The sequence below is a fragment of the Crinia signifera genome, chromosome 12, assembly GCF_055691185.1.
Source record: "Crinia signifera chromosome 12, ASM5569118v1, whole genome shotgun sequence".
In the NCBI taxonomy this organism is placed as follows: domain Eukaryota; kingdom Metazoa; phylum Chordata; class Amphibia; order Anura; family Myobatrachidae; genus Crinia; species Crinia signifera.
Window position 1 is genome coordinate 61728505 of NC_139228.1, and position 13572 is coordinate 61742076.

The window sequence follows — 13572 nt, forward strand, 5'->3', positions numbered from 1 at the left end:
ATTCCTGCGTCCCAACAGTGTCCCGCGGTGGTGGTTGTTGGGGGAGTAGTTAGGAATCCCCCCTGCTCTGCGCTACACAGTGGGGAATAGATAATCAGAGAGGCCAACACAAATATGAGTTTGATAGATTAGGCTAAGTCATAGTTGCCTACTATGGGTCACCTATCTGGAGGGCTGTCAGTCACTAGGCCACACCCCCCCCCCTAAATATTGGGTCTGTTAGGGGTGCATCTTAAGCAACACAGACTTGTATTATTATAAGTTGCATCCCCACCTCACAGACCCACAATTTCCAGTAATATCTCCCCAACCTTCCCACTTCACTAGGAAACTGTTGATCTTGCCACTCTTCTGTGAGTGCGTGAGGAAAGTCAGGACAGCAAGCAAGTCTCCAAGATGGCTAGTCTCCCAGATGGTTGGCACCCTGGCCCCAACCCTCCCGCCATCATAAGGGGCCGGTAATCTCAGCAATCTCATGGTAGGCATCCTGGATGCTGATATTTAATGGCTTTTGTTAGTGTATTTGTGCCGTATGCCCAAAAGGTTGGTATATCTTCTTGGGAATGACACGATTGTGAGCCACGCCTCCTAAATGCTTTACTATGGGGCATGCCAGCTTGGTGAAGCAGTGAGAGGAGCCAGTGGACACGACAGATTAGGGAGTGGGGTGGGGCAGGGCTCAATGGAGGCCGTTGTTGTGAGGCTTCAGCATGAAACATGTCATCTGGTTCCCACAGACCCCTCCCCAGAGGGCTTGCAGGGTACTTGTCCACCATTCCAAGAGGGACACGATTTTTGGCAGCTCTCGGACATTCCTGGAGGGTAGGTATGCATGGAACCCTGTATATGTCAACATAGATATGGTCAACACAGAAAAAAGGTCGACCTGAGTTTTTCAGGTTTTTTTATCAACCAACTTGTTCATACTTTACCATCCCAGTGGGAATTGAGAGAGAATAAAATAGTGCAGCAAACGCAGCGATGCACCGTGCCCATTCACCATGCGAGGGGATGTGGTACACTCAGACATATGTCTACATAGCCAACAAAAAACCTGAAAAACCCATTTTGACCTTTTTTCCGTCTACCGTGTCTTTGTCGACCATTTGTTTGTGTCCACCTTGTGTCATTGTCTACCTAGTGTATGTCGACCATTTTCAGGTGTCGACCTAATCACTGTCGCCAATTAATGGTCGACAAAGTGACTGTTGACCTAGACATTGTCTACCATTTATCCCAGAAGAACTCTAGTATAAGTGATAGGAAGAGAGTGATCGTGCATTGCAGTATTATGTCCCTCCCCACTCCCCGTACACCAGCGTTAGCTAGTACTCCCTGGGAAAAATAAGGGTAATGTCTAGGGGGGTTATTCTGGTTGATTCGCAAGGCTGCAAATTCGCAGCCTTGCGAGTCCACCAAACCCCGCCTGGTGAATGGGTGGCACCCCCCTTCCCCCCCTCGAAGTGCGGGTTCGCCCGCACAGGCTGCGAATGGATGTTTTGCATAAACATCCATTCGCATGCCTCGAGTAACCGCCCACAACTTTCGATGGACGCCGACCATCAAAAGATGTGGTGCGTGCACGCATATAAAAGTGACCGCTGGCACGGATATGGGCGGGCAGCTGACATCTGGTGATTTCAGCTGCAAGCCCCTCGCACCCGTGTCACCCCGTTCTCATGGGAATGCCCATGGAACGATGGGCGTTCCCATATGGTAATGGGGCAACCCGCCCCCCCGCATGCCGTCATGGGTGCGTGCACCCGGCGAACCAAAAGTTTGCAGTGGGTGCACGCACCCTACGTCTGCACATGCGCAGAAATGCGCCTGTGCATGCGTAGATGTGCACCATCGGCCCTCCGTGCGAATCCACAGAGGACCGAATGGATTAGAATAACCCCCTAGATCCCCTTCAGTTTTGACAATTTTCCCAACATGCCCTGGGTCCAGGTATACCTGGAGGGGGAATATAAATCTGTGGCGAGCGAAGCGAGCCACCGTGCCCGAAGCGTGCGAGCATAGCGTGCCCGCGAGGGTACAATTCAGCTAAAATCAAACACAATAACCTACACCTAAGTGATTTACAGATAAAATAAAAAACGTTGTTAGGGAATCTAACAACTTCCGCCCTCACTGAACATCACATCCTGTAATCAAAACTGAAGGGGATCTGATCTAGTCTCTACCCTGGGATAAGCGGTGCCGCAAGTAGCAGGCAGAGGGCGCTCCCCAGCAGCGCTCGCTCTGACGTTGCCTCGGACGTTCCTACCCTTTCCGGTGGGCGGGGTCAGAGCTCCCGGTCTGCGGCTCGGTGATCCCGGATCCCAGCAGGCAGTGGGGCGGGCGCTCGGCCATGATCTCCGCCGGCCTGGCAGTGTCAGAGCCGGGAAGCAGCCTGGGAGTACGGCGCCCGGTGTAGCCTGAATCACACGTTGTGTCAGCCGCTGTAGGCATCATGTCGGCCAAGGTGCGGCTGAAGCGGCTGGAGCAGCTGCTGCTGGACGGGCCCCAGAAGAATGAAGGGGCCCTCAGCGTGGAGACCCTGCTGGACGTGCTTCTGTGCCTGTATACGGAGTGCAGCAGCTCCACCCTGCGCAGGGACAAGTATGTCAGCGAGTTCCTGGAGTGGGGTGAGTGCCCAGCGGGCGGAACACAGGGCAGAGCCGTGGCATGGGCACAGGGGTTATAGCTGGTGGCAGGACACAGGGCTGCATGGGCACAGTAGGTATAGCTGGAGGCATTACAAAGGAATGCAAGGGTACAGGGGGTATATCTGGTGGCAGGACACAGAGATGCATGGGCACAGGAGGTATAGCTGGTGCCAGGACACAGATGCATGGGTACAGGGGATATAGTTGGTGGCAGGACACAGTGATGCATGGGCAAAGGGGGTATAGTTGGTGGCAGGACACAATGATGCATGGGCAGAGGGTAGGACACAGGGATTCATTGGCACATGGGGTATAGCTGGTGGCAGGACACAGGGATGCACGGGCACATGGTGTATAGTTGGTGTCAGGACACAGGGATGCATGGGCAGAGGGGGTATAGTTGTTGACAGGACATAGTGATGCATGGGTACAAGGGTATATCTGGTGGCAGGACACAGGTGTGCATGGGCACAGGAGGTATATCTGGTGGCAGGACACAGGGATGCATGGGCACAGGAGTTCTATCTGGTGGCAGGACACAGGGATGGATGGGCACAGGGGGTATAGCTGGTGGCAGGACACAGGGATGCATGGGCACAGGGGGTATAGCTGGTGGCAGGACACAGGGATGCATGGGCACAGGGGGTATAGCTGGCGGCAGGAAACCGGGATGCATGGGCACAGGGGGTGTAGTTGGTGGCATTACACAGTGGTGCATTGAATGGGAGTTTTTACTTTTACGGAGATGGGTGCAGCATCTACCAACACAGTGAGGGGTGCTGCCCAGCAATGTTACCCAATGGGGCGCACACCCTGGAGACATGGTGATATTGGGGTACAGGATGTGCACTGCTAAGTATCATGTAACCAATGTGACGCCACAGAGCAGAATGTTCTTGTGTATTGAGTTTTCTGTTTTATTTATGCTGTATGGAATATCTGTGTGCTGTACATGTGCATCGCCCCATCAGGATCTGATGCGTTTAGTTAGGCCCGATAATCATAATGTGGGCAGCAAAACAAGGCAACAAACCTGCTGGCAATGACTAATATTTTTGCATGTTTTGAGGTTGGTGATGGGAATCCTCTTTGGTTCCTAGGAGTGGCTCTTATTCTCCGTGAGTAATAAGAATAACAAACCCTAGGCTGTGACGGTCTCCATACTGCACATACTTGCAGAGGACAATATGAATGTGCTAGACTGATATCTGAAGTTCTGCTTACTGTTGATCTGAGTATTAGCCCGGCACAGACTCAGTTGATAACGATGTTTGTGACCTGTCAATTATCTGAAGTCTAGCAGGAACTGCCAGCCTAGCCGTGACAGGCTGTGTGCCATGCCCAGGGCTGGATCCTACAATGTTCTAGACACAATTTGCTTTGGTTAACATGGCGAGAGTGACTTTCACTGTCTTGTGGTTATAATGTTAGCATTGGTATCGGAGAACATTGATTGAACCCTGGTAATTCAACGCTGTGGTCTGTGATCACATGCAGCCTATCTGTACTCCTTCCTGCCCATCCCAGGTCTGGAGAACATCCTATAGTCTCTGGAATGTATACGAGCATAGCAGCGACTGTATACACACACTGCTTATCCCAGCAAATCCATTACAGGAAGCCAGGGAGAAAGGAAAAGGAAGGGATCTTCCTGCTGTCTGTGTCCAGCAGTTACTCAGTTATTTGTATCTGGCGTATTTATATTCGGCCTTTTCTTGGTATGAATTTAGGTTGGGATGTAGCAGTGTGGATACAAGTATTTCTGGGTGTCAGCCCACGCTTCTATATTGTTGACATTTCTGATGGTCAGATTGGGAAATATTTGTATGAGCACTTATAAAAGTTCTCAAGAAGCCCTTCTGAATGTATCTGCTATTTGAACCTAGGAGCAGACTTATTAAGTGATAAAGTGGAACTTGATGATAACGTAGCAACCGATTGTCCCCAACTGACATTTGTTACAATCAGTCTGTACTGTGGCAGTTAGGAGCTGATTGGCTGGTGCTTTATCACCGGCCTATTTATCACTTCACCAGGCTTAATCCATCTGCACTAGTCTGTGGCGTATGGGGACTTAACGCAGCAGTTTTCTGTATGGCTTTTCCCGTCGGCCAGTGATGGGAGAAGCGCTTTGTAGTTTTGGACACTGGATGTTATGCGGATGCTCTGACCAAAGCACTAGCTGGAAGCGCGAAACGTCTTATTTCCTGTTTATAGGAAAATCAATTTGCCGTGGTACTTAATGTGGCCTTTAGCTCTTGGATTCAATGCCCAGAGCTATTTCATCAGAGCCCACACCTAGGGTTTAGGTTTGGAGCTTTTACCGTAATTAATGCATGCGGTAAGTCTTGAAGGTGCGTTTAGGGGGTTTTCTGGTTGATTCACTCACATGTGTATTTTGCATCATTGCGAGACAACCTAACCCCCGCCTTGCGAATGGTGGTACGCCGGCCCACCATTCGCTAGCCGCGTTCCTTCGCACTGGATGCTTTTCATAAACATCCATTCGCAGCATCCAGGGGAACACCCACATCATTCGGTGGTCGCAGACCATCGATGCAACCTTACATATGCGTGCACGTTCGGAAGGAAGTGGACGGGCAGCTGACATCCGGTGATGTCAGCTGCCCGGCCCCAGGTCACGGCCTCATTAGCATGAGAATCCCCATAAAACACAGGGTGTTGACATATGCTGATGGGGCCGCCTCTCTCCGCCCGCTGTCCTGGGTGCACGCACCCAGTGATCCGACTATTCGCAGTGGCTGCACGCACCCTGCATATGCACATGCGTAGTAACAAAGCATTGGTCCCCATGTGAACGAACACCCGTGTGAATGGACCTGAATAATGTCCTTAATCTGGATTTCTTCTACCTCAGAAGGTATGAAAGGAAATCAACCTTCCCATTGTTTATCTAATGCTTGTGTCGATTTTTAGTGGTCGACCAAAATATGTCGCCCTTCATACAGTCGGCCCTATGCCCCATACCCCTTAGAGCTAGGTAACCAGTTACTCTTATTTCCTTATTTGTTCTTATAATCGTACAATTTAACGAGAAGTTTTATAGGCTGAGAATGTTGGACAGAGATCTTTGCACTTTCTCCATTTTGCTCTACATTTTAATCTGCAGCCATAAAGGACATTTTTCCATCTAATCCCTCTCATTACTTTAGTGGCACTCATCGTCTTTGCTGAAGGCTAGATAGGAAAGAAGTTTGCTTTGGGACTGTGGGGGTCATTCTGATTGACTCGCAGCTTACGGAGTCCTTGTGATGCTGCCCCGCCAAATACCCCCCCACCGCCATATTCCCTCACCAACCATTAAATTATTTCTCCTCCCTTCGCAAATATAAGTCAGTAAGTTGAGACTGACATATCTTTGCGGCCGCCAGGACGAAGACAGGGCAGGCGGCTAATGTCATATGACATCAGCCACCTGCTCCCAAGCAGGCATCCATCGGCCCGTCTGCTTATCCATTGGAACGTCCAGCATTTTTATGGGGACGCACATGAAAGCTGGGTGTTTCCATGACCCATCGCTACCGCCCCCGTCCCTCCATCCCCACTGCAAACTGCCTGGTGAGTGAGCAATTCGCCACAGCCGTTGGCAGTTGGTGTTAGCGCATGCTCAGAAATGCGCATGGGCAAATCCCGACCATCAGGATAGGGGCCAAATTCAGAACCAGAATAGGACCCTATATTATACCACTTTTACACCGCCGAAAAATCCGGGTCAGCGGCGGGTCAGACCCGAATCATCGGCAGTGTAAATGGGACAAGCTGTGTCCCTTTACACGAGACTTCTACCCAGGTCCTCTCCTGGGTAGAAAACGGCCAGGACCTGGGTACAGGGCGGTGTAAATGGGTACACCGGGTCATCCGACCCCGCTCCCATTTACATTAATGGGGGATGTGCAACCTGCGGAACATAGCGTCCTCAGGTTGGACGGGGGGGGGGGGGGGGACACAGACAGCCTGTGCTGCTGTCTTCTGGACTCTGCAGACAGCAGCGGAGGAGGTGAATGGATGCCCGTGTGCGGCATCCATTCACCTCCCGGACGACGGCTGGGGGAGTGCACGAGGGCTGGGGGCAGCCCAGCAGATTACCTTAGTGCTGGGCTTGCCCCCAGCGCAGCGGTACGGGTCCCGGTGGCGGCGATCGGCGCTTGGAGATGATGTCCTCTCCAAGCGGCGGCGGCACAAGAAGCGCCTGCGCTGGGTGTGGGACAAAATGGACAAAACGCCGGGTCGCACCCGGCTTGATACTGGGTCCAAAAAGCTGGGTGCGACCCGGCGTTTTGGTGTAAAAGTGGTATTAGACTATATCCTCTGGCCTCTTCTATCTTGGCTACCTGTAGTGGACTGACTGTCTTCCTATCAGGAACTGGATTTATCACCAGATTAACAGCCACTTTATCTATTTGATTTGTGAAGACAATTTCCAGGGCTGTATTTTATTACAAGTATTTAAAACTTGTCACTGGTTCCACTTTTAAAAGGGAACTAATTGAATGCAGTAAATGTAACCTGTCACTTTCACACCAGGTGATCTGCACATTTAACTGAAATGTGCTAAAGTTTTGCATAGCCTATGGGGGTGATTCAATTTGGTTTGCAAAAGCACACTCCTTTAATGGACAAAACCATGTGCACTGCAGGTGGGGCAGATGTAACAGGTGCAGAGAGAAATAGATTTGGGTGAGGTGTGTTCAAACTGAAATCTAAATTGCAGTGTTAGAATAAAGCAGCCAGTATTTACCCTGCACAGAAACAAAATAACTCGCCCAAATGTAACACACTCTGCACATGTTACATCTGCCCCACCTGCAGTGCAGCATGGGTTTTGTCCGTTAAAGAAGCAGTTTGCTTTTGCAAACCCACCTGAATCACCCCCTATGTTGTAAGCTACGCAGGTGTTCTTCACATATGGCTGTGTGCAGAAACCAATGAGGCCAGGATGAGATACCATTGCCGGCATTTCCATGCTGATGCCTGCCAACTTGTGGTGAATTGAATTGGCCCCAAAATGTCTGTACATAAATAAACTGGCCACTGTGGTTGTTGATATTGAAAGTTTATTTAAAAACTTGGCAGTTTGGTGTTTACCTAAAAAGGTACAAGACTTGCCACATAGTTTATGCAGGGCTGTACAATAATTACAATAGGATACATGACAATACAAATCAAAAATGTGATCTGGCTACAACTCCTATAGGGACAAAAGCCAAACAGAAAAATATAGAACAAAATAAGAAGCAATCCGGCATCACGGCATCATGCCAGAGCTGTGGGATGGCAAAGTCACTGACTACCCCTGTATCCTATTACATGCGATCGCTGGTACATCTGAAAGTGGAGATCTAGAAAATGCATGGGGATAACAAGGCGGGCGAAGGGCCCTGCTTGTGAGAGCTTACAGGCTAAAGGATATTACATAAACGTCAATTCATGTGAAGTACATGGCAGTGATGAGCGCTGCTGCGCGCTCCCACATCATCCCTGTCGGTCGCTGCACACCTGCTGCTCTCCTGCTGGTATTACCGGCAGGTGAGCGGTTTTGTGGACGGCTTTCCATAGCGCTGCGCTTTGGAAAGCTGCCCCCCTCCCCTTGATGACAGCGCTGGGCAGGGGGAAAGCCGCTCAGAGTGTATGCACTAAGCTACATTCCCCCCAGCGATGGCAATGATTACTTCTGTCCACACATGCTGGGCAAAATTGCGCAGTGTGTATGGACATTTAGACCAAGCACTTTCCAGGATACTGTTTGTAGTTACCAGAATGCCTGCAGCATGTTTTTACAATGAGAATCTGTGAATATCCCTTGTACAGACAGAGAAATGACTAGCCCTTATGTTGTATATGTAACATATGAATTTGTACACATTACAAAGCACAGTGATTGCCCGCTCCTAATGATATAGATGGAAAGTTCCCCGCCATCACTCCATGTGTAGAGGCCATAGTGATAGTGTGTTACTAGTGCCCGGCTACTAATATTCAGCACGCTGGATAAATCTAGAATCGCTGTTCAGGGCTAGTGTTCTCACCAGAGGACACCGGCCCTGACAGATTGCTCGGCACACAGCACTGGCACGTGGCTGTGCAGCGCTGTGTGCCGGGCGATCTTTCACAGCGATCTCCATTACTCTGCAGTGTTGCTCCATTTGTAGGCCCCTTAAGACATAGTCAACCAATCAGATCTGATGATTTTCAGGACTCTCCTGGGGCACATGTGTGATTCTGTAGCTGCGGCAATGGCGATTTTACAGCCGCCTTCTTCTGGGTTTGAACTCCCCCAAAATAACCTACCTTGTAATTAATGTGCGGTGGCAGTAAACCTACATTACCATGGGGAGAACATACTGTAATGTAAAACACAGGCTTCCTGATGGGCAGCAGCGCAGACTCTCTGGTCATAGAGGATGTGTTCTGGATTTTTTTGCATTTCACATACAGTGCTCAGTCCTTCTCCTGTCACTGGATGTCAGGTGCTTTACATGCAGTGTTAATGTGAGCTCAGGAAGGATCAGAGGCGGAATTACCATTGGTGCAGCGCATTGGGGCCCCTGAGGACTAAGGGGGCCACTGCTGTCCCTGTCTCACTGTTTTTCCCTGTGACACTGTCACCCTCTGCAGTGCTGTTTTTTCATATTGTGAACTTGGGGGGGGGGGGGGGGGGGGGGGGGGGGCTGCTAAATTAAGTTTTTGGGATCTAAAAGCTAGAAGTAGCAGTGTGCCCTCTGGAGAGGACTCATTAGACCCCATGCTCGCTCCTATTTTCAGTACTATGCAAACCCTCGTCCTCACTTCGCATATAACACCATAACTCCGACCAACTCCTCCATTTACACTCCCACCCACACGGCCCTTTGGAATCTGGGTGCAGGACCAAAGTTGGTTTTGCACTTGGTGAATGGCACAGTATAGTTGTCTTGTGGTACAGGAGTGTCATCTAAGCCTAACACCACAGGTACGGGTCATTGGGTCGACCCAATTTAGGTCCAAATGCATTGGGTCGACACCTGCAATAGGTCACTGAAGGTGGACACCTGCAATAGGTCAGCATGGCTAAGGTTGACAGGTTTGGAAGGTCGACACAAGCATTAGGTTAACAATGGCAAGGTCGACAGTCAAAAGGTTGACATGGGTTTTGCAAATTTTTGTCCTGAATGTCGATGTAGTCGACATGGACACCGGCTAAATGTGGTGCATGTCAAGTGTCTGGCACACTATTTTAGGTACTTGTGAGTTATCCGGACGCCCGATTTCTAAATCGGGTCGGATCGGGACATCGCATCGCATCGCATGCGACCATCGGATGCGATGCGATGACCCGATTTTTCCATAGGAATCAATGTTAAAATGGACTGAGTCCATTTTAACATGGAATTCAATGGGAAAAAGGGGTCCTTTTCATACCCCTACTATCCAAGTGGGCATGGAGTTGGATATAAACCTGTAGCGAGCCACCGAGCCCGAAGCGTGGCGAGCGGACACGGAATACCGTCCCCTCGCGGGGCTCGCTTCGCTCGCCACGCTTCGGGCTCGGTGGCTCGCTACGCTCGCCACAGGTTTATATCCAACTCCATGCCCACTTGGATAGTAGGGGTATGAAAAGGACCCCTTTTTCCCATTGAATTCCATGTTAAAATGGACTCAGTCCATTTTAACATTGATTCCTATGGAAAAATCGGGTCATCGCATCGCATCCGATGGTCGCATGCGATGCGATGCGATGCGATATCGCATCGCATCGCATCTGATTGTATGCCTTAACTTAAGGCATACAATCAAAAAATCGGGCGTCCAGATAACTCACAAGTACCCTATTTTATTATCAGCCTTGTCAACTAAATGCTTGTGTCTACCTTCCAACCATGGTCACTTAAGCCCTGTCGACCAATTGCATGTCGACCTAATTAGACATACGATCACTGGCTAAACCCTAACACCGCACCTGTGTGTGTGTGTGTGTATGTGTGTGTGTTTGCTGTTTATGCCTCCTATAAATTCATTTGATGGTGAATGATGGTAGTATACAAGTAACCCATCATCTGACTGCTGTGCTAATGACATCTGGACACGAGCGTTTCAGGTTCTCTTAGTTCAGGAATGGTTAATAGTCACTTAGTGGGAGGTCTGGCTGGCTGGCATTTGGTTCCACCATTAAAAGGTGAGTAGAATTGTAGGATACGATATTTGAGATTCTGAGAGTTATATGACTAAGTCTTCCTGGCCAGAATTCTGTAGGAATTCTAATTATGTGGCTCAATAGTGAAGGTGTAAGTCATCCATATCTGAGCTCATATTGTGTATTGCACGTTTTAGCTATCTTAAAGCAGAATATAGTTTATTCAGTCTCTTATGCTGGCCACACATCAAACCAACTTTCCTCCAACCATCCAACTAGTTGCTTGGATGGAATAAAAACATGGTACTGGATGGGAGCAGATGTAATATTAACTTCAGAAAATATCTCCCAAAATCTGGAAAAATGACAAAAACTGTCACTCAGACACCGACTGTAGTTGAAACTGTTTGATTTAAACAATTTGACTGAATGCTTTTGTCCATTTTCCTGGGTTTGTGAGCACATTTCTGATTGTCTTTTGCTCCCATCCAGTACCATATTTTTATTCCATCCAAGCAACTAGTTGGATGGTTGGAGGAAAGTTGGTCTGATGTGTGGCCAGCATTAGACAAGGGAGGCTACACCTTGTAGGTGCATTAACATGTGACAAAAGGGAGCCAATCAGTGATGATTTTAGTGAAAGAAAAACTGCCACCCGAGCACTTTCAAGGCCTATGCTGCCTAAACTGTTAAAGATGTATCACGATGGACTTTATTTCCTACAACGTAGAGATTGAAACTTAGGGGTATATTCAATTAGTGTCAGATCCATTCCAACATTAATTTGTTGGAATGGATCCAAAACTACCTATTCAATCAGCGGCCAAATCCGACTTTCAGATTTGGCTGCTGCTCACCTGGCCGGCACCGCTCCCTGCCTCAATCCGACTTTTTTTTTTTAAATCGGATTAAGATTGTTGGAAACGGGGCCAAAGCCTGTCGGATTTGGCCCGTTTCCGACAAAAGCACTTGGATCTGCAGCTATTCCGCCAATTTAGCTGGTTTCTGACAGGTCGGAGCATTCTGACCGGTCGATAAAAAAACTGCCCTAATTGAATAGGTCGTAACCCCTTCTGACCTAAATCAGTCTTGTCGGAAAGACTGCAGATTTGACTCTAATTGAATATACCCATTAGTTTCCGGTTTCTCTCGAAAAATTGATGCAAGTTTACTAAATGAATGACATTAGTTTTTTCCCTTTTCCTCATTACTATTTCATTTATGTGAGGTTAGAGGTTAAAAGGTAAAAAAAAAAAAAGTCTATCGCTGTAAACTCAAAATTGCTCCTGAGTTCAGGCTGGGTCTCTAGCTACTGCTTAAAATACATATTCCTCACATGTAGCCTGCCCTGAATGTGCCATTGAGTCCAAGCTTGTTCATCTTTAATCACATCAATAAGATGACCATTTCCTCTTTTATCATGGCCTGTATGAGAATAAAGGGAATTTGTTATACCCGTTAGCATGACCGGTACGCCACACTTAAATTCCAGGTACTGTACAAACTGGTATAACTTCAGCTTAGGCCAGGCATGGGGAACCTTCGGCCCTCCAGCTGTAGTTGATCTATGCATCCCAGCATGCCTTGCAACAGTTTTGGCATGGCCAAACAGCAAAACTGTAGCAGGGCAGTATTGGATGTGTAGTTCAACAACAGCTGGAGAGCCAAAGGTTCCCCATCCCTGGCAGTGATCCTGTGGATGTCTTTGGACGTTTTTGTATTAACATTTGTTGCTCTTCAATACGTTAATGAAAGACATTTTATGAAGTACATACATTTAGTTACCAGGCGGGTGCCAATCTAGGAACACGCCTATAAATTGGGGTGTGCAGGAAAGTCTGGCAAACCTGCAGAAACACTGATAGCTCTTATCTTACAGACTAGCTCAACATTTGCAAAGGTTATGTAGTCTTTGTTCATGAAAACAAAAAGTGAGACAGCAGGTAATAGTGCGATGTAACTATGCCAAGTGCAGGCCTGGTGTGCACTGCGCTATTTACAATGCTGTAAATTCAGTCAGTTATTTTCAGCTCTGACCTTTTTTTATTTTGGTTTATATATTTTTCTATACAGTATTTTTCTCTTGACCTTTTTAAAGGAATGCCCCTAATTTTCTTGAAATATGTCTAACTACTGAGGTGAAGTACAGCCACTGACCACTAGAGGCCACTCGACAGACCGAATTACTCCTTTGTGTGGTAAAAGGTGTCATATCAGAAAGTGAAAGCAATTTTTGCCTGGACACTGATCTGCTTCAAACATGCTGGATATGGAGAGATGGTACTGTGAAAACAGAGATTGGAGGTAGGAGCAGGCAGGGACTGGGGGTGAGGTAGAGAGTTTGTGGGCTTGACTGTTACAGCTCAAAGTGAAAAGTACATTGCAGAAGCTGTCATTTTGATGGGCTTTAACTAGTTAGTGAAAATAATAGGATCTCATCTCAGCACTACCAAGAAGAAAACAAATATGGACTATTCTGATTTTCCAAAGTGATCTTTCACCGTCATGGCAACCACTGTCACGTGGCACATGATGTAGTGAGCAAGAAAAGCTTTTGTAATAGCACTCTTAAGCTCCTGTTGCACTGTACTACCCCCCCCCCCCCGCATCACATAGCATGCTGAGAGTCTGAAAGTGTGTAGCAAACAGATTGTTCGGCAGCCATGTTTGTCTTCTCTCCAGAGAGTACTTGAAAAGGAGATTATTATTTGTAGAACTAGAAAAAAAATGACTGTTTACATTTTTCTTTTTTATGGGATAAATGAGGTCATAGAATATACTGCCACCAAT

The 13572-nt window shown here is 48.1% G+C and overlaps 1 protein-coding gene across 1 annotated transcript in view; it reads left to right on the forward strand.

Annotated features, from left to right (window-relative positions):
* The first annotated feature begins 2254 nt into the window (after window positions 1-2254).
* CDC42BPB (CDC42 binding protein kinase beta) overlaps window positions 2255-13572 on the forward strand; it is a 145534-nt gene continuing 134216 nt past the window's right edge. The window contains exon 1 of the mRNA XM_083166071.1: window positions 2255-2630. Coding sequence (XP_083022197.1) covers window positions 2456-2630 — 175 coding nt within the window. The 5' untranslated portion in view covers window positions 2255-2455. The remainder of the gene's footprint in view (window positions 2631-13572) is intronic.